This window comes from Coptis chinensis, chromosome 6 (genome assembly GCF_015680905.1).
Source record: "Coptis chinensis isolate HL-2020 chromosome 6, ASM1568090v1, whole genome shotgun sequence".
In the NCBI taxonomy this organism is placed as follows: Eukaryota; Viridiplantae; Streptophyta; class Magnoliopsida; order Ranunculales; family Ranunculaceae; genus Coptis; species Coptis chinensis.
In genome coordinates this window covers 34,644,022-34,668,987 of record NC_141461.1, presented here as the reverse complement: position 1 = coordinate 34,668,987, position 24,966 = coordinate 34,644,022, and the positions used below count along the sequence as shown (strand labels likewise).

General features: G+C 36.4%; 2 protein-coding genes and 1 pseudogene across 4 annotated transcripts; 1 reads left to right on the top strand and 2 right to left on the bottom strand.

The window, feature by feature from the left end:
* Positions 1-4,449: 4,449 nt before the first annotated feature.
* Positions 4,450-8,878, top strand: LOC147492692 (uncharacterized; annotated as a pseudogene).
* Positions 8,879-9,348: 470 nt separating this feature from the next.
* On the bottom strand, positions 9,349-19,512 carry LOC147492691 (mechanosensitive ion channel protein 2, chloroplastic-like). Of its 2 annotated transcripts, none has more exons than XM_086565026.1 (13): positions 19,394-19,512; positions 18,704-18,830; positions 17,284-17,441; positions 16,439-16,562; positions 16,253-16,350; positions 16,028-16,141; positions 15,662-15,722; positions 14,707-14,856; positions 14,513-14,623; positions 14,135-14,302; positions 13,914-14,027; positions 13,777-13,833; positions 9,349-10,714 (listed from the first exon to the last, which is right to left on the bottom strand). In XM_086565026.1, exons 2-13 carry the CDS (start codon positions 18,785-18,787, stop codon positions 9,608-9,610), a joined length of 2,346 nt encoding a protein of 781 aa, XP_086421152.1. In that variant the 5' UTR covers positions 18,788-18,830; positions 19,394-19,512; the 3' UTR covers positions 9,349-9,607. The 2 variants fall into 2 exon arrangements, with proteins under 2 accessions (XP_086421152.1, XP_086421153.1); XM_086565027.1 differs by having other exon boundaries at positions 18,715-18,830.
* A 196-nt stretch (positions 19,513-19,708) lies between these two features.
* On the bottom strand, positions 19,709-24,589 carry LOC147492690 (basic helix loop helix (bHLH) DNA-binding superfamily protein). 2 transcript variants are annotated; one of them, XM_086565024.1, is made up of 2 exons: positions 24,391-24,589; positions 19,709-23,469 (listed from the first exon to the last, which is right to left on the bottom strand). In XM_086565024.1, exon 2 carries the CDS (start codon positions 23,433-23,435, stop codon positions 19,779-19,781), a length of 3,657 nt encoding a protein of 1,218 aa, XP_086421150.1. In that variant the 5' UTR covers positions 23,436-23,469; positions 24,391-24,589; the 3' UTR covers positions 19,709-19,778. The 2 variants fall into 2 exon arrangements, with proteins under 2 accessions (XP_086421150.1, XP_086421151.1); XM_086565025.1 differs by having other exon boundaries at positions 19,709-23,440.
* Between the last annotated feature and the right edge of the window lie 377 nt (positions 24,590-24,966).

Here is a 24,966-nt window from a genome sequence, read left to right as displayed (position 1 = left end):
TTCCTTTAGGTACTTTTGTTTGAGAGTACTCATGCTTTAGATTCCTGTGTTTCCACAGTTTACAACTTTGGTTTGGTACAATTTATTTCGCCTTTTTCCAAGTCTTATTTAAGTGCTTTTTACTTTTACTGTCTACACTTCGTTATATGTTGTCTTGCAATAGGGTGACCTTATAACTTAGACATTTCTTTGCTTATTTTTTTTTCCTTTCATTCTTGACTCATTAGATGGTTACTAATAACTAATTAAGTTATTAAGTTATATAATAATGCATTCTTGCATTGTTGATGGTACAAAGCCTAGATAAAGGAGGATGGAAAGAGTTATACTAATGTTGTATAACGTACTATATTATATTACTATTCCACCGCAGTTTTCATGAGGTCTACTAACTTAGGAAAATATGCCCTTTTACAGGTGTTTAGTAATTTTAGGAATGTATTTATCATATTTGTTATTGTGGGGAATGTATTTATCATATTTGTACATATTATTGTACATAGGGTATAAATGAGTTATTCAATGAATCTAATAGTTGTTTATCCTAACACTAGAAAATGCCCAGTTCTTTTCATCCCACAAGCGCTTTTAATAGATCTCATGAGTAGAACTATGTTTGCATCCATGTGTTCCTGCAAGAGTTGTTTACATGTTTGTAGTAGTCAAGTTCCGTTTAGAGTTTAGGTGACTAACTTCATTTAACATATTGACTTTGAATGCCTCCAAACTAATGTTATGGCTGTGAATGGTTTGTGCTTGGGGCATGTATATATTCCAGAATAGAAACTCCATCTTTTCTGAGTCCCCTGTGATCTTATGCCGTCAAAGAAACTTATTGAAAGGTCCAGGACCTGCTTATGACACGCATGTTACATTGGGCTTTTAATGCCTGACACAAATCTTATAAAAACCTGTTGGAGGAGAGAAAACTGGCTAATGATTTTTGAGAAAATCAATGGTAGAATCACTGCCTTGCAGCAACCATTAGGATTCACTCTTGCTTTAATCCTTTTCTGTTCCGCACAATAGCTCCTGAATCCTAATAGTGTCCCCTGCTACTCAGGTAAAGTAGTGAAGTGTGAGGAGCTACCTATTTCGTACTTACTATTTACTACTTAGAGATGTTTTGCAAATTACTTTAGCCTGGTGTTAGTTGGGCAATATGTATGAAGGCTTGATACACTTTCCTTTGTTGTCAATTGTCATTTGATGTAGTATTTTGTTCGTTTTATCTCCAAAAAACTCACATGGTCTTTTCCACTGCATTGTTTTCATGCACTAGACTCCCAATGAAAAGCCTATATGGTTCAAGTCCTCAACTGCAATAAAAAAAAGGGTGTTGACATTGAACTCGAGTAACATGTCTCTGGTAGAACATTTTAGTAGCTCCCTAAAACAATGATCTCTGAAGCGGGTCATGCCTCATTCATAAATCAATGGAGCACTCATCCATGTTGTAGGACTTACCGTAAGTTAAGAATTTTGAATGTTTTTTGGTGTTATGGGTAATCAATTAGCATCTTTTTAATAACAAAAAAGTAATTGTTGTACTCTGATTGTAGTATAAAATAGTATAAAAGCTCCTCCATGTCAGGCACTAGATCTTTGTGCCTAGGAGGATTATATCTAGCGGAAGAGCTATGGTGGAAATGATTGAAGCTGACAAAATAGTTAAATTAGGCAAAGCATTTCAATTGCAATTGCTTATGTGTTTTGCAAGCATGGAGTTATGGATAAAGCCTCCAAGGTACTCAAGGAAAGGGACTACAATATCTGCAAACCGAATGCAATAACTCATTGTCATTTCACATGAAGCGGGGTGAATGGAAGAAACCTTGATGACATGGAAGGTGGGGATGGATCAGAATATTACAACCATTGTTAACATCTTAATAGATCTACACAAGGTTGGTTCACTAGGAAGAGGTTTCTTCAATTTTCCTCTTTCTAATTTCAATATTTTATCTAAGTGATTACAAATAACATGAGTTATTTTCAATACATTTACTTTCTATTGGTTTGGTAGCATTCTATCGTTCTACTTATAAATTTCTTTATTTCTACAGTGATAGCAATCATTGTACATTTGCATGCCTTATCAATTACTAATAGTGTTCTCCTTAGTTTAGCGATCATTTACCAAGGTATGTATGACACAGTTCAGAATTTATGTTTAGTTTCATTTTTAGTTTCTTCCCTTTGTTGTGAATGATTTTATTGCGCTAGCTCCTTGAAAATTTTCGTCTCTGGGAATCTACCCATCTTTTGTGGGTCTGTGTTTCGCGTACATGTTTCATGTTGTCATAAGACATCTCTTTCCATCTCCAAAAAAAAAAAAAAAAAAAAAATCCTCTTGCACTATGGATGCATTCCATTGAAGGGGTCAGATTAGTGTTCATACTATCAGATATTAGTGTTTAATTTACTTTTTCAGTTTAACCTATGGACAAATGGTGTTATGTAAATCTTACAAATTTTCAGATATCCAATTGTTGTTTCATTTCAATTAGCTTCAAAGTTTAATCCACTTTCACTCGCCCTCTTTTAGTTCTTTCCTACCATTCTTATGTGGGTTTGACCATTTGACTAGGAACAAACTTAAAATTTATCAACTTTTGATCTCGGCTAAGTGTTTTCATTTCCTGTATTGACTGCATTCTTTTTGGGTTTTGTCCGTTATGGTTCCGGTTGCGTATAATGCAATTCTAAGGATGACTTTTCTTCTTCCCAGAACAATCGTTCCAATGTATTTTTTTTAGTTAAAGTCACTGATTCTCTAGGTGTCAAGATGATGTAGAATGGACAAGAGGATCATAGTTAATGTTATAATTCCCATCTATTTATTGAGAATTTTTAGTTTTATTTACTCCTCAGTATGTGGTATTTTCCCAACATAAGCTGCCGTCTGAAATCTGAATGCATTCAAATTCTTACCTGTTAAGATAATTTCTCAAGTTTTAAATGTATGTTATTCTCTTATTTCAGTTTTAAATGTATGCTATTCTCTCATCAATCATATCCTGCCGTTACACCGTTCTGTAAAGAGGTATCATTCTTTTCCCATCTACCTTTTTGCTTAATAGTTTCATTGCTTCCTAATCCCCGATGTACATCGCCATTGAAATCAGCATTTTTGTGGACATAAATTAGTTCTAATATGGCTCTTCTTTTTAAAGGATTATTATAGTTAGTTAGTTTGTTGTTGTTGTTGTTGTTGTTGTTTTTTTTTTTTTTTTTTTTTTTCTAACTAATATGCATTTTATGTTTAATGCATCATTATAGATGTAAACTAATCACCATGGATAGCCTTGGATAAAATGTAAACTTGGATAGCATAAATTGACAGCACATATATAAAATTAATGTTTGTCGCTGGGTTTCAATACTTCTTCTGTAGAAAAAAATTAGTAGTGATCCTTTTGATGCTGGATTTTATGTGACCGTAAGGAAAGTATTTTTGGGGGTTCATAGTCACTTACTATATATGAACCTGTATATAGAGACTAATAAGAAGTCTATAACTCTATATTGTAACTAAACAAGAAGTATAGTCCATAGTAAATAAAGTAACGTACTAATGTTTCCCACTCTTTTTGACCCTCATACGCAAGTTTAGTTTTCCTCCATTGCCTTCGTTTTAATATATGTACATCCTTGAGAGTAATATGTTGATTTTGTACTCTTATTTGTATTATGGTTATTGTTGACAGTATTATCATAATAATCTGTGTCGGATTCCTTTCAAAGAACTTCACCAGACTCTTTACAGGTCACCCTGACAGGAGCTTTAAGGCTTATTGATGACAATGATAGTGCTAAAGTAATGATAACCCTATATGAGATCGAACTCATTAGTTACCAACTGCCCTGAGGGTGAGAATAGATGTTGTATTATGTCCAACGGCCATGTTGTATGAAGCCTTAAGAAGCTTTGCATTGTTCAAGAGATATCTGCTAAGAAGGTTATAACTGGCAATGTTGCATTTGAACTCTGTGAAGGTTTTCAATTGTGGCAAGTGTGGTGTTGCAATCTTTGCGCAGAACAAGTCCCTCTAGATTTTAGGCTCTCAGAACATCTCCGAGATGGAAAATGTTTGAAAACTGATTCAGCGTATGTCTAGATTGAATTGTATAATTGATTTACTTGGCATTTAAGACTGTTTTTGTTTCATTTGGTCAGGGGAAAAGGGAAATCCACTAACTCTGATAACAAGTATCTTCTGTGAATATGCAAGACTTAATTTCATATTACAATATGGAAAGAACAAGTTTACAATTACACATTTACACATATTTCTCCCATATTTCTTTGTTGTTTTTGTATAGTTGTAAATTATGCTACATTTATTTAGGAACTATTTATTAGTAAAAGCTTTGATTTATGCTCTTACTGTTAGCATTAAAAGTCTCCAACACCTTTGAAATATTGTGGATCTTGTGATTCCTGGCATGGGGTTCAGTGGTAAATTGACAATAAAACTAGGAAGAACATTGTCGTGCATGGTTGTTATTGATGCCAGGTATCGATTAATGGTTAGATCGAAGAGGCATTACTTCTAACTAGCAATTGTCTTCGTTCATATCCATGGTAGTTTAATTGTTTGCAATCTAATAGTGATGCGGAGATTGTGAAAAAATTTATGTTTTTGAGCTGTAGCAAACGAGAGTATGTCAGATCATGTAGCCTTCATAGAGCTCATGTCAAGGCTAAAACTATTGCTCAGGAGCTCCCGAGGAAAATGCTTCTCGGAGGAGTCTAGCCATTCGCTGGGACATACATTCTCGTGAAACTAGCTAGCAGAGTAGTTTTGGACTTGGCCTATGTTTTGGAGTTTTACAAAATCAAGTTACCTGCTCGTGATAGAGAAAGCGCCTAACAATAATAAGGCATGAAAATTGAAGATTAGTTACATGTAATTTGTTGCACATTGCCAGCATTATATCTACGTTGTTACTATATTATTACTTTTATATGCCATGAATCCTATGTCTATTTATTTTCTTCTCTTACAAACCATGTTACTCTGCGATTAAACCTGTACCAGATTTAGCATATAACAAAGTTGTGTACCTTAAATATTTTTGAAACTAGAACAAATAACTAAAAAGTTATCAACTAACAAAAAACTTGAAAACGAATAGTACGATATTTTAGAAAATTGATAGGACAATTCAATTTTCATCAGAAGAACTTTAATCAAATCAAATGGCTATCACGTGCATCGTACGTGCCCGTTTGCTAAGTAAATATAAATGCTTTACAAGGTAACATATCTAATGCTTTCACATAGCATTTCTGTAAAACTAATTGTGATTTGTACGCTATATCACTGGATTCCAGAATTGGGTAAAGTTTTCGTTAACTTTGTGTACATTTGGTTTGAGGCGTTCTTTTTATAGACGGATAAAAGCATTCCTATTGGGTCGTCTTCATGCTTCATACTTCATAGAAGACCTTGATTATTTGACATCGATCAACAGATGAAAATAGATGGTATCGTAAAATGAGAAACTAAAGATTTTATGAGATCCTCTAGCTACTGGGTGAACACGCGCTACGTACTGTGATACTGTCTATGCTTTCATTAGGTTGACGTGCTCAAGTATGAAGATGCTGTTATACATGCAAATTTGGTGTGTTTGTGTAAATTGCAATCATGCAGCTCCGGTCCATTGACTCTTAGCATTTCATTTGAGGGGAGGGGGGAATCTTCATTGGCTCATCTAGTGGGGTAATACCAGTCAAGGGCGGACCCATTATATGGGCAGGGTATTCAAATGAATACCTTCGATTTTGCGGGAAAAAAAAATACTAGTCTTAACTCTTAAGTTTTAATTTGGTCCAATGGTCCAATACTCCAATTAATTGGCCCATGTTACGCCTTAAAAGAAATTACCCAATAAACTCTTTTTAGCATCTTCTGAAGGAGAACGGAATTAGCATCCATTAGCTCTGTTCCTTGGCACGACATCCGCCAATCCCATATTCCCATAATCCCATCGTTTCTGATTTCTCTCTGTTCGGCTATTCTCCAAATCCCAAATTCACCTTTTGAGAAATTGAGGTATGTTGTAGTTAATTTATTTTTTTCTTTAACCCAAGTTATTCTTCTATTACTCAATATTTGTTTTTTTTTTTTAATTTTTATTATGGATTTGTCATTTGGTTAAAGACTTAAAGTATTTGATTTCATGTTTGTATTATTGTATCAGTAATGTTGTAATGGAGAAGTATTTTAAAAAGTTATATGTGCCGATTGAGGCTCCTACATTCGAGAAAGGTGGCTCCAGTCAGCACCCTAGTCTCAAAAGAAATCATGAAGAAGTTGAGCTTACTCAATCTCCTTCTACATTGAACATTGTTGATGCCAATCAAGTGGAACCTAATATGAAACAAAGACATGTAGATGTCGACCTAGACGCTCTTTTTGCAGACCCTGGCTTACGGACACCAATTTCAGACCCTGGCTTACGGACACCATCATAGTGCTCAAGACTCCATTCGAAGAGTATATCTACTTAGAGGTCCATGTTAGCCACGTGAACATGACTTTCTCCAAACAGATGTGAGTGGTTATGCAAGACGGTTTAAGAAAGAATGGTTTGATGAGTTTGGTGATTGGTTGGAGTACAGTGTAGAAAAAGATGCAGCATTTTGTTTACATTGTTATATCTTTCGGAATCGTGTACGAGGTGGCGATGACACGTTTATGAGCGAAGGATTTACCACTTGGAATATGAAAAAGAAGTTGTGAATCCATATTGGTGGACCAAGTAGCGCTCATAACCAAGCATACAGAAAAGGTCAAGATTTGCTTAATCAAAACCAACACATATAGACATTCTTTCAGAAGAAGACGTCGCAAGATCGGATTAATTACCGAATCCGTTTGAATGCGGTACTTTATTGCATACGCTATCTCCTTCGACAAGGATTGGCTTTTCGGGGTCATAATGAGTCATATAAGTCATTTAATAAGGGAAACTTTCTTGAACTTTTGAAGTTCGTGGCAGATCACAATGAAATAATTAATAGTGTTGTTCTTGTCAATGCTCCTAGTAACAATAAGTTGATTTCACCAAAGATTCAGAAACACCTTGTTGGTGCATGTGCAACTAAAACCACTAATATGATACTTAGTGATCTTGGTGGTTCACTATTTTCCATTTTGATTGATGAATCCCGTGATATTTCGGTCAAGGAGCAAATGGCAATTGTAATACGTTTTGTGGACAAATCGGGATGTGTGGTAGAACGTTTTCTTGGTATGGTGCATGTGGCTGAAACTTCTGCAATATCACTTAAGCTAGCAATGGAAGCTCTTTTTATCAAACATGGGTTGAGTATGACACGTTTACGCGGGCAGGGCTATGATGGTGTTAGCAATATGAGAGGGGAGTTCAATGGCTTTAAAGCGCTCATAATGAAGGAAAACAAATCTGCGTTTTATGTGCATTGTTTTGCACACCAATTACAGTTAGCCTTAATTGGTCTTGCAAAAAACGAGCCTCAAGTTTCCTTGCTCTTCACCTCAATTTCTAAAGTTGTCAATATAGCTGGAGCTTCTTGCAAGCGACGTGACATTCTTCGAGAACAAGAAGCTGCAAGAGTTGTTGAAGCTCTCAAAAGTGGTGAACTAGTAACTGGTAAAGGCAAGAATCAAGAGACTAGTCTTAAACGACATGGAGATACACGTTGGAGCTCACACTATGAGTCATTGATAAGTTTGATAATCCAGTTCTCCTCTGTGATTGATGTATTGCATGGTGTTATGGAAGATGGATCGAATACAGAACAAAGGGGAGAAACATTTGCCTTATTAGATTCTATGCAATCTTTTGACTTCATCTTACACTTACATTTAATGAAAAGTATACTTGGAATCACCAACAACTTGTCGAAAGCATTGCAAAGAAAAGATCAAGATATAGTTAATGTTATGACTCTTGTCAAAGTAACCAAAAGTCGACTGCAAACTATGAGGGCAAGTGGATGGGATGTTTTTTTTTAAGAAGTTTATGGCTTTTGTTCTAAACATAGTGTCATAGTTCCTCAAATAGATGATAACTTTGTAGCACGTGGCCGATCTCGACGCCGGGTTGAAGAAATGACAAATTTGCATCATTATCGTATTGAGTTGTTTACTAAAATAATTGATTGGCAGATCTGAGAGTTGGATGACCGTTTTGATGAGGTTAACACTGAATTGCTTCTTTGTCTTTCATGCTTAAATCCTAGTAATTCATTCTCCGCTTTTGAAAAGTCCAAATTAATCCGTCTTGGTGAGTTCTATCCAGCTGACTTTTGTGCAACAAGTCTTATGATGCTTGACAATGAGTTAGAAAATTTTATCTTTGATGTCCGCTCCAGCAAAGATTTTTTGGAGTTGGAGGGAATTAGTGATCTTGCAAAGAAGATGGTTGATACTAAAAGGAACATTGTTTATCCGTTAGTGTATTCCCTCCTTACTTTAGCTCTTATCTTACCAATTGCAACTGCCACCGTTGAAAGAGCTTTTTCAGCTATGCATATTATTAAAGCCCGTCTACGTAATCGAATAGGAGATATGTGGCTAAATGATTGTATGGTTACATTCATTGAGAAAGACGTTTTTGCAAAAGTTGATGATGAAGCAATAATGCAACACTTTCAAAAAATGAAAAAGCGTCGAGGGTTGTTGTGAGAGATCATTATGGTACTAGCTTTGGAATATGTTTTGCTAATTTTGTATACGAGAGGAATTTATTTTGAGAAGTTGATGTATTTATGTGAATGTGTGGTACACAAAAATACAAAATTTGTATGTTTCTATTGAACTTTCTATTTTTGGTGTCTTTAGGTTCTTTTTCCATCAATGAAGTTCAATTTTACGAAATTTTTTGTTACTTGTTTTTATTTATGTGTTTTTTTAAACATAACATTAAAGAAGTTTTTTGGTCATTGAATACTGAATACCCTCGTTTTTTAAACATAACATAACATCCGCCCTGATACTAGTTAACCCTTCTATTTATCATAGTATGCATGGTTCACCGGAACTACGATTTTGCACAGCTTGCCTTGTCTTTGCAATAGAACGAATGCTGAGCTCAGAAAACAGGATCAGATTCCTAATGCAACATTGAAACTAACAAGAAAAGCTTGAACCTGGGTAATAGGATGTGATTTGGTGACCGGATATACCTTTAATCACAACAGAAATTAAGCTAAAGTAACTACCTGCGGAAAAAACATACTGCTGAATGAGTCCGCAATCAGTGTTATTTTCGTCAACTTCTACTACTGTTAATTTTGACAGGGATTATTATTTTAACAACATGCATCCCCAATTGATTCAAGCCCAAAGCTTTTGTGGAACTGTACATCTATTCCAACAGAATATATATATATGTACACATACAGATACAGTATCCGATCGTTGGATTTCATGAAATAATAGTTAGCAACAATGGCTCATACGTAGAGCTTTTAATGGTTGACGTGCTAATAACAATCACTACAGAACTATGATGAGATTTAGTCAAGCACCAGCTTTAAAAAGACAGCTCTCATGCCTTACCTAAACCAAGCTATCATGTCAGAAACAAAAGCTAACAACAGTCAGCTTCATTTATCTCGCTGATCAGTAGGGACTGGTAATATATCACTTGGAGCTGAAGAAGACCCATTGGCATTTCCACAAGCTGCCAATTCCTTTATTTCTTCAGAATGTGGAGAGAGAGTTACCACTTCCTCTATTAGAAGTGTCCGTTTTGAACCTTCTAGAGCAACCCCAAGAATAATGTTGTCCTCTAAGTTAGACCTGGCTTGTGGAGATGGTGGAATAGGCATAGTTTCAGTTTCTTGCTTAAAATGTGATGTAACTGTAGGAACATACTGTACTTCGTCCATGCCAGAATCAAACGAAGTAACTGGATGTTTCTCCAAAGCCACACCCAGTACACTTGTATCCTTAGAACTGGTTCTCATTAAGTCCAGGCCTTTGAGCTGTGGCACACCTGGTTGGCAGGATGAAATTTTGGCCACCGAGACATTGTCCATTCCACTATTTTGCTGTTCATCACTGGAACTAATAGAAATGTGACTTGCTGGTCCACAGTCTGTTGATGTTGTTGCAACCCCAGGATCCATTTCGGAGTCGGAAGTGGCTACAACCTTACTGTCTGCCTTTTGGGGGTCTATTGAGGTAGCTGCAACCTTATTGGCTACCACCGACTCAGACATCCCCTGGTTCAAATTTAACAATGCTGCAGAGTTAGAACCGTTTTTGGAGTTCAATGGTGTTGATGTGGTTGCAACCATAGTGTCGGCGAATTTAGACTGAGACATTGTAACGATCTCACAGTCGGTTTCAGTATCAAATCCTGTTTCTTCAACCTGCATATCTACTTTCCCATCTGGGGGCACTTCTTTGGCCTTACTGGACTTAGAGTAATCTAGCAGATTCGAGTTGACTTTAGCAACTTGTTCCTCATTAGTACGTGCCGAACGAGGGTGAGCTTTTGTTTTATCATCCCCATTGATTCTATATGGGGGTTCAATCAGTAAAAATGGACGGTTTGTATCTGGTCTAGCACGTGTGAATATGGTATCTGAGAATGGGATGTTTTCCGTGTCTTCATCGCTCTGCATTTTCTGAACCGTACGGATAGGAGTCGCAAGTCGAGCTCGATGATGACTAATAACTCTGAGCAGATCCAACAAAATGGCTTCCTGTTTTCTCAATTAAAATTTAGTGTTAGTGAATTATATTTTCCTAAATGCTAGATTGAGAACAAATAGACTAAGAAACATACGGCAAATCCGCATAGCAATTTAATATACCACCACAAGACCTAATAGTTGGTCAAGATAAAGCACAAAAGCATACATATAATTGCTTTTTTTAATCAGTAGTCGTCAGTTGTAATGTACATTCACATTAATTGATTTAAACCTTGTTCAAGATGTATACAGGATATCCTATCCGCCGGGATAGAATATCCAGCTCTTGAGAAACAATGAAAATAGTGGTGCACGCTGCACCCCATTCAGTTGTTTTTAGGGTAACTATCATAAATCAAGGCCTCTTAGCTTGTTGCCCACACACACACAAAGAAAATACCTCCATATCAATGGGTAGGAAATCCCAAGTGTTTGTCAAGAATACTAGCAAAAGGCAATATTTAGCTCATTTCCTTTTCTATAACTTATAGAACACTAACTTAGAGATCCACAAAATCGGCCCTTTTCAAACAGCATTTATGCCAAAGAAGTTATTATACCAATTTTTTTTTTCTCGGTGTAGTCTCAAGCATCTTTCACTTTATACTCAAGGAATGTAGGTTTAAAAGCCTAGATATTGTTTTTGGTGTATTAGATCCTCATATGACATGGCTTCCATTCACGAACACATAAGACAGAACGAGACTAATGTCAGTTCATTGACGAAGACATCACAAAAATATGAAATCTCCGAAACATTTTATAATCCCATTTTATAAAAACCATGTACATAGATTATTTGGAACATCTCGAAGATGTTCAAACCATCTGTGCGACTATGTTGAGTTTGAGTCTTGTGTGTGGGCTTTATTCACGGCTTTCAATGTAACTCTAGGGGGTAACTATAGGGTAACCTTGGATAAATTTACCCAAGAAGAGAACTGACCAACAGCGTAGATATATCCTTGGAAAAAAAAAGAGAAGTTGAGGGGAGGAGATCCATTATCTAGCCAAACAAAATGAAAAAACCTGCACATTACTCTTTACTCTTTTCGATAGCTAAAAGTTATTTGACCTTACCCTGTGGACAAGCCCATAGGATGAACCACATCAGCAATCTCGTCTTCTAGAGTCTGATTTTTTTTTTGTTCTATTTTTAAATTGAGAGAAATAGAGACCATTTTGTAGCAACAAACGAAAATTTTGCCCATACACCAGCTAAATCTCAATTAACCGGACATAAGAAATTATGGATAGTTTTGAAATCTGGCGGAAAAACTTAATGTAACCTTAACTAATATTTGGTATAGTGCAATTGAATTTATGAATATGAAATTTCCAAGAACTGGAAAGGGTGACAGGTTATGAGACCAGAGAAAAGACTGAAGCCCTTGGTTCAATTTCAAAACTAGTGGTAATACCTAGAATGTATATGATGTAGAATATGAATTCGTTTCTTTCAAAGTTCGGTGGTCAAATCCATGGGCCGTGAGCCCATTAGTTTAGTTGTTGTTTTATTGTTATAAATATAAATAATGACTTATAGTTAGAATTTCAGAAGTTTGTTTTAGTGGTGTTTGTGTGTTTATGAATTATTGAATGAGATTTAATAAAATGTGAGATTTTTCGGGTTCTATAAAGTGTAGATTTTGAATAAGTGTTGGTTCCATCATTTCAATCTATATTATTTGGTATTGGAGCGGTTGATTTTTGAGAAATTGTGTAGAAAATACTGTTCACCGAGGTATTGTTTACGAAACACTGTTCACTAAACATTGTTTCGGTAATGTTCATCCGGTTACTGTTCACTGCGATTTATTCCTTTAAAGGAAATATATATATTTATTATTATTATTATTATGGTGAATCACATAGCAACTCAAAGTCGTCCTCCATCCATGAATACTCACATGTCTCGTTTAGAAAAAAGCATAAAAAATATGACACAGATATTCCAGAACCTAATCGAAACAAGATTTCCAGTCCAAAGAGAGGTGCAACAACCACCTCCACCACCACAGAATAATGGTTTGGTGGCTACACTGATGATGCGTCTCAGGCTGATGGTTCAATCCCTCTTATGACGGCTACAGATCCAGAAAACGATAAAGAGAATAGAGTTGGTAGAAAATATAACACCAACGGGGATCCTCCCCTCAACGGGGAACGTGAGGGTACACCCCTCAATGATGGCGCCGCTCGGCTGCCGGCAAGTATTGAAGCTCTCCTATTTGGCGCTCCACCAATCTTTGATAAGTATGAAGATGAGTCTAATTTTGTTGAGTATGTTGATCCGGTTTGGAAGGGTTTTGATATTCAGTATACAAAACTCTTTAGTCATGTGCATCTAAAGTTACAATTGGAAGTATGCGTATTTTCTATTTTGGGATATGGTAGTATTCCCATAGAGCAGAGAAATCATGTTAGTGGCTTTACATCTTTCTTTTTGTATCACTTTGCATATGTTGATTTTGCAAACTTGCAAACATTATGGTGCATTCTTCTTCTTGTGAGTAATTATCTGTGCAAAATTCGAAGTTGAATTCGTTTGAACAGTGGGAGAGTGATGGGCATCAGCTACAGTGAATTTCATAAACTCGAGACGAGTTCTTTTCAAACTGGGGAGAATGATATAAAACATGAGTTCGTTTCTTTCAAGATTCGGTGGTCAAGCCCATGGGCCGTCAGCCCATTAGTTTAGTTGCTACTTTATTGTTATTTGTATAAATAAGAACTTATGGTTAGAGTTTCTGGGGGTTGTTTTAGTGGTGTTTATGAATTTATTAATTATTAAGAGATTCAATAAAAGATGAGACTTTTAGGGTTTTATAAAGTGTAGATTTCGAGTAAGTGTTGTTTCCGCCACTTCAATCTACATTAGTATATCTCCGAATCAAATAGCAGAAACTTGAGTATTTACTTACTGTCCAACTGAGAATCTGAGATCGTTCAATCAATAATTTAGTTTCTCTATTGGGGAATTATGCAATGGTATGTGGCCTCATCGACCTGCATGATGTATCGGAAATGATACCTATACATAAAATTTCTGTAATTGATTAACCCATTACCTTTACACAAAAGTACTCTTCAATACGTGAAGTCTTTACAAAGCAGGACACCATAATCTGGGACATGGCCAAGGCAAAAGATCAGTTATTAGAGAAGCTTTAGTGACAGTAAGCAAAATGTCATTGTAAAGGCTTACCACAAGTGCCTGATTCTCTGGATTAATTCTTTCTAAAAATACTCTTCTATGCAACCTCTGCTGCTCAACTTGCTGACTTTTTGCCAAGACTTTGCGCATATCAGCTACAATAAGCTGCAAACAAATTATTTAGACAGAGAGAACAATGCAAGAGATGATTAACATTAATAGGTAAAAAGACAAATATTTCTTGAAAAAGGTAGAATAAGACTTCTTCTCACATGAATCTTATTAACATCCAAGTGACTGATGGAAAAGTGAGTATTAATACGCCAATGAGTCTTCTGACTGAGATTCCTCACAACATTTACTGTAAATTTGTGGTTTGGAATGTGAACTGCTTCACGATCATCACCTCTTATAATTGTTGGAGACCACCAACCTACATGCTGAAATAGTATCAACTTGTTAATATATATCGCCTGTTCAAAATTGTTTCAACAGAATAAAAGCTTACCTAAAAGAGGAAAAGCCGAAAAGGTATATAGACAAAAAACCAAAAAGCAACAAAAAATACTCATCGGTTTGTAGTTGAGCTATTGAACACGTATATTTAGCTCTCTCTTTATTTCCCCAGGAGTTTGATATTCCACACAAACCTCAACAGTACCAGAAACTTCGTAGCCTTCAATCTTTGTTTGAATCCAATCATTTAGCACAAAAGGACGTGTCGCATGGATCATCATACTTGAGAGGAAGTTTGTGAAAATCTGAACACATTAAAAATATTGGTCAAGTTTAGAATTATGAGATGATCCAGAAAATATCTGAACACATTTAAAGATATCTGAACCTCACGACCAGCAAGTGTCAGCAACACTGTCCCAAGACCTCCAGCAGTAATCAGTTTCTGGGTAGAAAACCCCAGTAACTCCATAAACAGTGAAACAGCAGCAACCCATACTGCACTGTATACAGCTTTTCCAGCAAACTGAAAACCCATCTGCCAGAAACAAACATACTTTATAATAAGAGCAGAATCCCAGTATGAAGCAACCATAACAAAATTGTCAGGAAAGCAAAGACAGGCAGTGAAAAGGTAATCCTCATGTTTTTTTTCCCCGGGTAAAAAAGGTAACTGTTCAATTCAAAAGCAAATATCTATAAGTCATGAACCTTTCACCACCCAAGAAGAGAACTTGGCAACTGATAACACCCATAGTAATATGCATGTCGACACAGCATCAGTTAGGATATATGTGACTGACCTTTAAGCTTTTTCTGACACCAAAGCCGTGGGAAAAGAAATCAACCTTCCAACAAATATCCATAATGATATTACAGTTCGAAGGTGGCTCCATTCAACAGCATTAGCATTTAATTTGATTCAAAACCAAAACTTGTTTGTCTCGTGATTATTTATAACAAATTGGTCAATACGCGCCCTAGGGATAAAAGGATGAAACACTTCATCCCCACAAGCTGGTGGGTATTAGCCTGTTAAACAGGTGAGATCAAATAGCACTCAAGAAACAACTTGGACACTGGGATTTACACAAATGGTTTCTGAGAAGAAAGAAGACCATTCGAGACCACTGCAAAACCAAAAGTACTGGTACTTTTACTAACTATCTCTTAAAATGAATTTAAAATCATCATTAACACCCTACTTTTTCTCATTCCTCAAATTTAAAACAAGAGAGTTATGGCACTGTTACAATACTTTGGCAATGTCCATTAAATCTCAACAATGTAGCAAGTGGTAGGAAAGACAGAAATTAAACAATGCTAAAGCAATGCAAGCATACATCTCTCGCATCATTGGAGTCATTTGCTTCCAAAAGGAATTGCTGAGCCTGTTGAATCAAACTGCATCAAGGAAGGTCACAGTTGTTTAATTAAGATGCAAAATAAAAAAAATAAAAAAACACCTTAAAAGCTAAGCAATCAAAATACAGAGTCAGTAAGCATGTAGGTTTGCAAGAAAGATGAATCCTCAGGGATTCAACAAAACCTCTTTCAAACTTAGTTATCATGTTTCTGAGAGTCGCAGCTAACTGAAAAAGTTGTTTCAGCCAAATATTTCCTCCAAATTAGTTGATCTACCGACTGGTCAATCATTTGACTAATACTAGAATCAGAAAAACCTTAAGAATTAAACTGACAAATCTCACCTTGATAGACAACAAGCAAAAGCCAGCACAGTCGATAATGATTTTACAAAAACCAAAAGACGTTGCTTAACAGACTGACTAGCTTCTGAAGATAGAACCACTGGATCGAATGCTCTACAATAAATAGTAAAATAGCTAGTGAACTACAATAACTGGCATAAAGGTGCAGAGTCAAGAAAAGGGAATATATATTCTTGCAATTCAGAATGCTAACATTGTGTACACCTGCAAACGAGTGTTGCGCCAGTCCACAGCAGCAAAGGCTGAAGATAAGAGGTTGTAACATAATGTGCTCCACTCCTTTTCCAACTATTATCGCTCCGCTGCAGGAAGTAACAATGTCAGACTCGTCGGGAATTATCCAGAAACTAAATCAACAAAAAAGTAGAAAACAATTACAAGTTTCCATACTTTGAGGAACAGGTTCCTGCCATAACTCACAAGTGGTACAAGACCCCAGATGGCAAATACAATTATAACAAGACCTGGGACCAGCCGAAGTACAAAAGAATTTCCAGGAAAACCATTGTATGCCCTGAATAATAAAAGGGATCGAAAGAACGGTAAGAAACTTGAAGCAAAAGGACTAAAAGAATTCGAGATAGTAATGCCGTGGGCAGTGGAAACAATAGGTGTTTATGTCTCTATGCAACTTATCTCCTAGGTAGAAGTAGCATTCCAGATGACAGCGATGTCTAGTTAGCATTAGATGTGATGCAACCAGAATGCCAAATAGGCATTGATGTCAACTTAATTATTTGAATGCAACTTTTATATACGCGTCTCAAAATTAAGGCCTTCACCAGCAAATCAAATGCAAGTTTTACTGGTCGTCTTCAAACTTAGTCAAACCACGGTCAAACTGGTTTACTCTGAGACTTGAACATTATATTACTCATGGTTCACAAGCCCTAATTCTTTGAGTGAAAAAAATGCTAAAACCGGTGAATTCCAAGAATCCCCACCAACTTTGCTCGCTAGTTCAATTTTACTTGAAATGTGAGTGCGGGAGCTATTTAGCTCGCAATGTCTTTATGCTGTTACTGTGTAGTAAGTTGTTAGCGAGAATGAATAATATATTTGATGAAATTTAAGTAAAACTACTAAGCACCAACTAAAATCAAAATAGAAGTGTGTCATAGGGTGGAAGCTTTAGGTACGGAAAACAAGTTACAGCATGACTTTAGGCATTAGCTCTTCTGCTCTTGTACACAAGTGGGTATCAAAAAATGCACCAAGAAACAAGAAAATATTACCTCGCCACAGCAGTTGCGGCAGTCTTCAGAATGGGAATCTCATTTACTCGAATTGGTATTACAGAAGAACGACATATGAACACATTCAATCTGGAAGGTGAAGACCATATTGGCTGGTATACTCTATTCAAGAGATGGAAGCTCAAAGCATCCAGCCGCTGAAAATTTAATAGGCAAATCTTAGTGTCTCATCAGTCTTAGAAAACATGGGATGAAAGAATGCAGCGTAGAAGTGACCACATTATTTATTTGTAACATGGCAAATAAGATAACTGCATTGTAATGGAGCTCAGTTGATTCAAGAAATAAGTTGTATTTTGCATTTTATATCAGAATGACGTCTTAAAGATAATTAAAGATCAAGATAGACATAAGCATGCAAAAGTCACTGGGTAAAGAGCCTAATAAAACCGAAATACCAACATCTCTAGAATATAGATAAACTTTAGTAAAAGACAACAAAAGCAATATCTGATTAAAAATCTTATCAAGTATTATCGTCCTAAAAGCGTAAACTCAACCCAAGGAGTTCACTGTTGAAAAATCTGAGATTGGACTTGCAATGATGGTGTTTAAGGTAACTATCTCTCTTCATCCCTGTCTTATTTGCAAACTCAATGAGAGGGAAAATAGATTTACATAATTTTTTCAGTACTTTCATTTACTTTTTAAAAAGAGAAACATTAGAATGCAACATCATTCGAAAATTCATCTCCATCGTCTATCACCTGCCAATGACTCTCAAATAGGTAAGATCATCTATAAATGGCAAGAGGAGCTATCAAAGGATAAAGGACTCTAAGGATCTGTTGTGAGATGAGAATCCTGCCTCATGTCGGACCAGTGGTCCCTTACATATACTGTTATGTCCCTTTCCAACAGCTTCGGGCTTTTGGAATAAAGCGGTCATTAAAATGGTATCACAGTGCAAGACTACGAGTCTACGGCCTTACAGGTTCGCGACCCCAAGGGTGTTTTAGGAATGACTTAACACATATTAGACACACGGTCTATTTCATATACATTGATACCTCCCTGAGCAACAGATCAAGCTTTTGGCATAGTAGTCTTTAACAGAGTAGTCGCTTTATGTAATAACTTAGGATTAGATAACCAAATTACACTAATGTGCATAACTGAAGTGTAGAAACCTGGTTTTATCCTCTATTTCTTGGGCATGCATACTAAAATATGGACAAAGGAAAGAAAACTGTAGTGCAGGAAAGATGTGCCAGTTCTAGGAAAAATGAAATGTGTAATAGTACTACCTAAGTCTCAAGAAGCATACAGATTTCAATATGGGCATATAGCTATGGTAATTGTAGCACAAGAACAAAGTTGCCAGCATTATCAATAAGGGGACAGGATAATATCTCAGTTAGAAACATACAGAGGTCTGTGGTGACATTGAAAAAATTACCTTTAACTTACTAGTAGTATGTTTATGATTATTGCAAATTCCCAATTCATGAGACAGTTGCAATGAACAAGCAACAGCAATCATTGGAAATTTGAGAATCTTCTTCTAGTGCCCCAGGATGATGCCACTGCTCAAATTCAATACTTTTATATAAACTGAAACCACGGAGTGAGAAACCAAAGAGATAGACTATACACAATATAATACTCATAAATCTGGAAACTGCACAAGACAAATATAAAAAGTTCAGCTATCACCCAACTGATTGACGATAACAACATTTGAAATTTGAGACATGAACATGCTCATACTCAAGCATATCATCCCTTAGTCACTGACAACACACGTAACCATTGAGTGTATAAAGTCAATCTCAATGCTTATAAACATAAACACATACTCTTTATTTTTTATTATTCCCTATGATAAAAAAAAAGTTGTCCCCATGACCTCGTCTACATAACAGATAAATAAATCTCAAGTCAATGCTTAGATAACTAGATGGCTAAATGAAAGGATTTAATCAACAACTCTCTTTTCATCTCTCTCCATATAACCACATTCTCATCATTAATATTATCATCGTCACAAACTCTACTTCTTGATCACCAATATTATTACATATATAAATCCAAAACCATCTTAAATTAAAAAATTTCTACTAGAGAAATGAGTAGTAATAATAGTTACCTTTAATGGGGAACTAGTTTTGTGGAAGTGTGAGAGAAATGAGGTGGGAACTGGGAACAAACGTTTTTTGTATAATGTGATTTCGATAAGCTGCGTATTGGAACTGTCAACATTTTTTTGGTGGTCCAAGTACCATGGAAAACACGTGGCTGTTTATTATCTTCTCAAATTAAAAAATGTGCTCACTTTTCATATTGACACGTGGGTTGAATTTTCATCTGATCGGATCAAACAAAAATGCCCATTCCGACTCCTTATCCAATCGCATGCCCCACTAGTCTAACGAGTAATAAACCTAGTACAGAACACGTTACATGATTACATTACAGTTGGTTTATCTCGTTTGAAATAAGTTCTTGTTATACATGCATGCAGCAACACAGAGCTAATTGTTGCGTTCTATTAATGGAAATCTTCTACCAGGTAAAATAACTTGAGTGTTCTTTGGGGCTGGGAAAGAATGAAAGGAATTCTCACACTCTACGTTAGAGTCATATAGCTCAAAACACCCTTTCTCACACACTACCAGTTCGTTCTGAGAGTTGAAGCTCTCCACTATCTTTCCCAATCTTCCCATAAGCTCCATGTCTTTGGTGGAAAATCCACTCATTTGTTCACTGAATCCTCCAATGACATCTAGCAAGTCTCCCCTGTCTGACGACAACTTAGCAACTTCTTGGATTAATATTCTTTTTTCTGACTGAAGCTTTGTAACTGATTCTTCTGAGGTTCTCAGTTTGCTCTCGAGTTTATTTATCACAGTCTCCATCTCCAACTGCTTTGCTTCCACTGCCGCTTCAAGCTGCTCTACCTGGACCTTGGTACAAGGCATGGATTCATCATGAAGCTCCAGTTTATGCACTAAACAGGTGATTTCCTTCTCCAGTTCCCTAATGACAAAACTCTTCATCTGAGCCTCCAGCTCGGCAAGAACCTGAGATGTCAAGAACTTTTCACAATCTTCATCTTGTTCCTTCATCTGTAGCCTGAGATTTTCTATGGTATTATCTCTGTTTTCCACGACTTCGAGAAGCCTCTCTTTCTCCTTCTCCATGGATTTCTCTGTCTTTATCTGTACGAAAATGGCAGCTTCCAATTCTCTTCTCATAGCATCCAGTTCTCTTCTCATAAAATCTTGCTCCATCATATCAATCCGTTGCTTGAGATCGTTAATGCTTTTGTCCTTCTCTTCTACAATTTGAAGAAACTTCTCTTTTTCTAGTTCAAATTCATTCTGTGTCTCCATCCTTGCCAGACTGCTGATTTCGGCTTCCCTTCTCAAAAATTCCTGCTCCAGTAAGACAATCTTTTGTTGGAGACCATCAGCTCTTCTATCTTTTTCTTCTACAAGATGGAGAAGATCCTCCTTCTCCTGCTTGAGGGTCTGCTCTGTCTCTACTTGTGCAAGAAGAGAATTTTCCATTTCTTTACGGAATCCTTGGTTCTCATCAAGGCAGCGTTGCATAGATTCAACAGAAGACTTCCATCTCTCTAGTTCGAATTCAACTTCATTTTCCTCCTGGAGTTTCTCAGCTAATTCAGCATTAACATTATCTAGAGCATCAGAAAGTTTTTTTAAATCTTCTTTTAGAGCAATTTCTGTCTGCAAAGCTTGTTCTTTCAATCGAATATACTGCACAGATGATTCCTCTAGCATCTCCTTGTACTTCTCAAGCTCATTCAGTGTCAATTCATATTTCTGTTCAAGGAAATTGAGGGATTCGAGCTTCCTCAATAAAGATGCTGCCATTACTTGCTCTTGTTCAATATCAGCATGAGCTTTAACTAGAGCATTGTTTTTCTGTTCTAACTGCTCCATCAGATAGACAATCTTTTCTTCTAGTTCCTTGCGATGCAGTTCATTTTCTTCTTCTGATTTTGAAAACTTAAGGTTAGCATCAGCAAGTCTGGACTTGTACAGCGTATGCATCACAAATGTCTCCTCATTTTGAAGCTTTAGCTGCGTCATTGATGAATGGCAGTTCCCCAGCTCTATCTGTAGTTCCTGTATCTGTCTATCCTTGCGTTCTAATTCAGCTCTATGCTGCACAGATAATTCCTCATGCGTCTCCTTGTACTTCTCAAGCTCATTCAGTGTCAACCCAAATTTCTGTTCAACGAAATTGAAGGATTCAAGCTTCCTCAATAAAGATGCTGCCATTACTTTCTCTTGTTCAGTATCAGCATGAGCTTTAACTAGAGCATTGTTTTTCTGTTCTAACTGCTCCATCAGATAGACAGTCTTCTCTTCTACTTCCTTGCGATGCAGTTCATTTTCTTCTTCTGACTTTGAGAACTTAAGGCTAGCATCAGCAAGCCCAGACTTGTACAGCGTATGCATCGCAAATGTCTCCTCATTTTGAAGCTTTAGCTGCATCATTGATGAATGGAAGTTCTCCAGCTCTATCTGTAGTTCCTGTATCTGTCTATCCTTGTGTTCTAATTCAGATCTATACTGCACAGATATTTCCTCATGCGTCTCCTTGTACCTCTCAAGCTCATTCAGTGCCAACCCATATTTCTGTTCAACGAAATTGAAGGATTCGAGCTTCCTCAATAAAGGTGCTGCCATTACTTGCTCTTGTTCAATATTGGCATGAGCTTCAACTAGAGCATTGTTTTTCTGTTCTACCTGCTTCATCAGATGGACAATTTTCTCTTCTACTTCCTTGCCATGCAGTTCATTTTCATCTTCTGGTTTTGAGGACTTAATGTTAGCATTTTCAAGTCCGTACTTATACAGCGTATGCATCGCAAATGTCTCCTCATTTTGAAGCTTTAGCTGCATCATTGATGAATAGCAGTTCTCCAACTCTATCTCTAGTTCTTGTACCTGTCTATCTTTGTGCTCTAGCTCAGATCTACATTTTTCCAAATCTCCTATCATAATTCCCATTTGCAAACTCCATTCAGTTTCGCGAGCATTAAGTTTTGCAGAACACTCTCTGTGCACGTGCTCCAATCCTTTCAGCTTGTTTCGCAACCTTGTCAGTGAAGAAACAGATCCTGCTTCCCTTATCTGAGCTTCCTGGAATTCTTTCAAAGATGCTCGCAACTCCTCATTCTCTTGTTCAAGATACTCCCTTCGGTATTCTGCTTCCTTCAGTAGCGTCTCTTTTGTGCCCAGCGAGTTTCTCAAAGTTGCAATTTCCCCATCTCTTTGACCTGTAAAGCCCTCAATCATATGCTTTGCTTCTTGACACTCCGTGAAAACATTCTCAAAGCATTCTTTTGATTCAGACAATTGGACCTCCAACAGTTTTCTTCGGCTTTCTTCATGTGCCAGAGCTTGATTGCACATATGCAATTTATATTGAAGGCTTTCTGAAATTCTAATCTGGGAATCCAAGTTTGATTGCAACAAAGAGATCTCATCAATAAGTGTGCATTTTTCCTTCTCCCATTCCTTCTTACTCACACGAAACTGGTCTTGAACCTTCTCATGGGCCTCTTGAAGATGATTAAACTGCTCCTTCTTCCATTTGAGCTGCTCTTTAGTTTTCATACTTTCCTCCTCGATGTTCATCAACAAATCATCTCTTTGTCTGAAATCTTTAAGAGCATGAGCCTTTTGTTCAGCTTCAGAAGACTTCTTCTGTGAAACAGATAGGAGTCCTTTCGTTCGCTCTACTTCCTCCTTAAACATGTGTACCTTCTGGTCCAGCTCTTGGATTTTTGTATTTGCCTCATCTAAAGAAGATATGAGTTCACCATTTTTCACTTCAAGCATCTTCAATTTCTCGCCATTATCAGCTCGAAGCTTATCATGTGCAATCCTCAATTGTCTAAGAGCTGATTCCTTTTCCTGCAAATTAGATTTAGTTTCTTCGTACTCTAGCTTCATGAAAGAAATTTCCTCTGTCTTGGCACATAATTCTTGAGCCTGCTTCTCAATCTGCAGTTTTGCTTCTTTAATTTTAACAAGTTGCTCATTGTGGGCTTTCCTCAAGTTCTCAGACACTTCTGTTTTGGTGCGGTTTTCAGCTGTGAGCTTCTCCATCGCTGCTTTGACATCATCCAGTTCCTTACAAAGCTTCTCCATTTGTCCTGATTTTGGGTATAGATTTTCAGATATACTACGGTTCCAAACAAAAAGGAAACAGTAAGATAACGTATTCAAATCCAAACGACAACACCTCCATTCAACGCAAACTAATATTAACATCTACAAACATTTTTTCAAACCAGAGTATTGTTTCCTGAAACTTGAAACCACAAAGAACTACATCCCACAAACTCCAGACAAGCATTTCAACTTAGAAACAACTAATACTGGTTTCCTATCATTACACCTTCAGGATCATCTCAAAACTCTTTACTTCAAACCAAATTACACAAACAACCACGCCTATCAGATTTTATGAACAGAGATAAAGGGAACATGTTTTTACAATACTTTTCTTCTCACATGTTCAAGTGCATTGTAAATTCAAACCACACAAGCATTTGAATTTTTATTCCCAAGAAAAAACCAGTATCATCTTAGGTGAAACCTTTTTCTAATTAATCCGCTTTCAGCCTCGAGGAAAAAGACTTAAAGGATTTATTCTTAACAACTCTTTTATTATTTCAGTATAAATACATGAATCCACCTTCAGCATAGATGTCAACTACCACATCCATGTCTAAATGTCTTTAATTGTATCTCGCCACATCTTACCTAAATAGTTTCTTGACTTTCCTTTCACTCTATTGTAACCAAAATCAAGAAAACCAATTTTTAGAGCTGGATATCTAAACAAAAAATGTTCCAACTAAAGCTAATAATCTTAAGAGTGCAATGTCCTTTGTAACAAGTAGGGTTATTTAAGTAATTCAAAAAAACAATATTTAACTCAAAAAAACAATATTTAACCTTCTTAAAGCCAAATGAAACAAACAAATATATTTCCAAGATTGCACTCAAGAGCAAGATCTAAGAAACCCTAATAAAAACAAGAGATAGAAAACAAACTCATAGTTAATGTTAAAGAAAGTGAAGTGATGAGAAGAATTACCTTTCAGTGACCGTAGAGAGACGGCATTAATTAATAGAGAGATTGTGGAAGTTTTCTGTTATTTCTTTCTTTCTTTCTTTTTTTGATAAAAAAAAAATAGCCGTTAAGAGGGAGGGAGGGAGTTTGTTTTTTAAGATTTGAAATGAGGGGTCATTTTAACGGTCTGTTATAACGACCGTTAGGTTTATTTGAAAGATGAAGATTTGGTACTACTGGGAGTTGGAAAATTATGGTAGCTGTAGCGTTTTCTTTGATTTTATTCGTTGTTTAGTTTAGCAGAACTGTTTAGTAGTTGACGCGTGGACATTTGAACTTAATATACGAACAGGGTACGCCATAATATCATTTGCTACGACTTGAGTCTGTTCGTTGTAGGCCATGTGGAGTACTTTCGATCCATGAACAATGGGCCCATGAATTAAGAAAACCAACAGAGTCACCAAAAACCAATGTTTTAAAAACCGAACTGGTGATTGAATCGATTTTTTGTTAAAATGGTTCAATCAGGTTCAATTATGGTTCGATTCGGTCGGACCGATTAATATTTATTTAGTAAATTTTTTAATAATTACAATA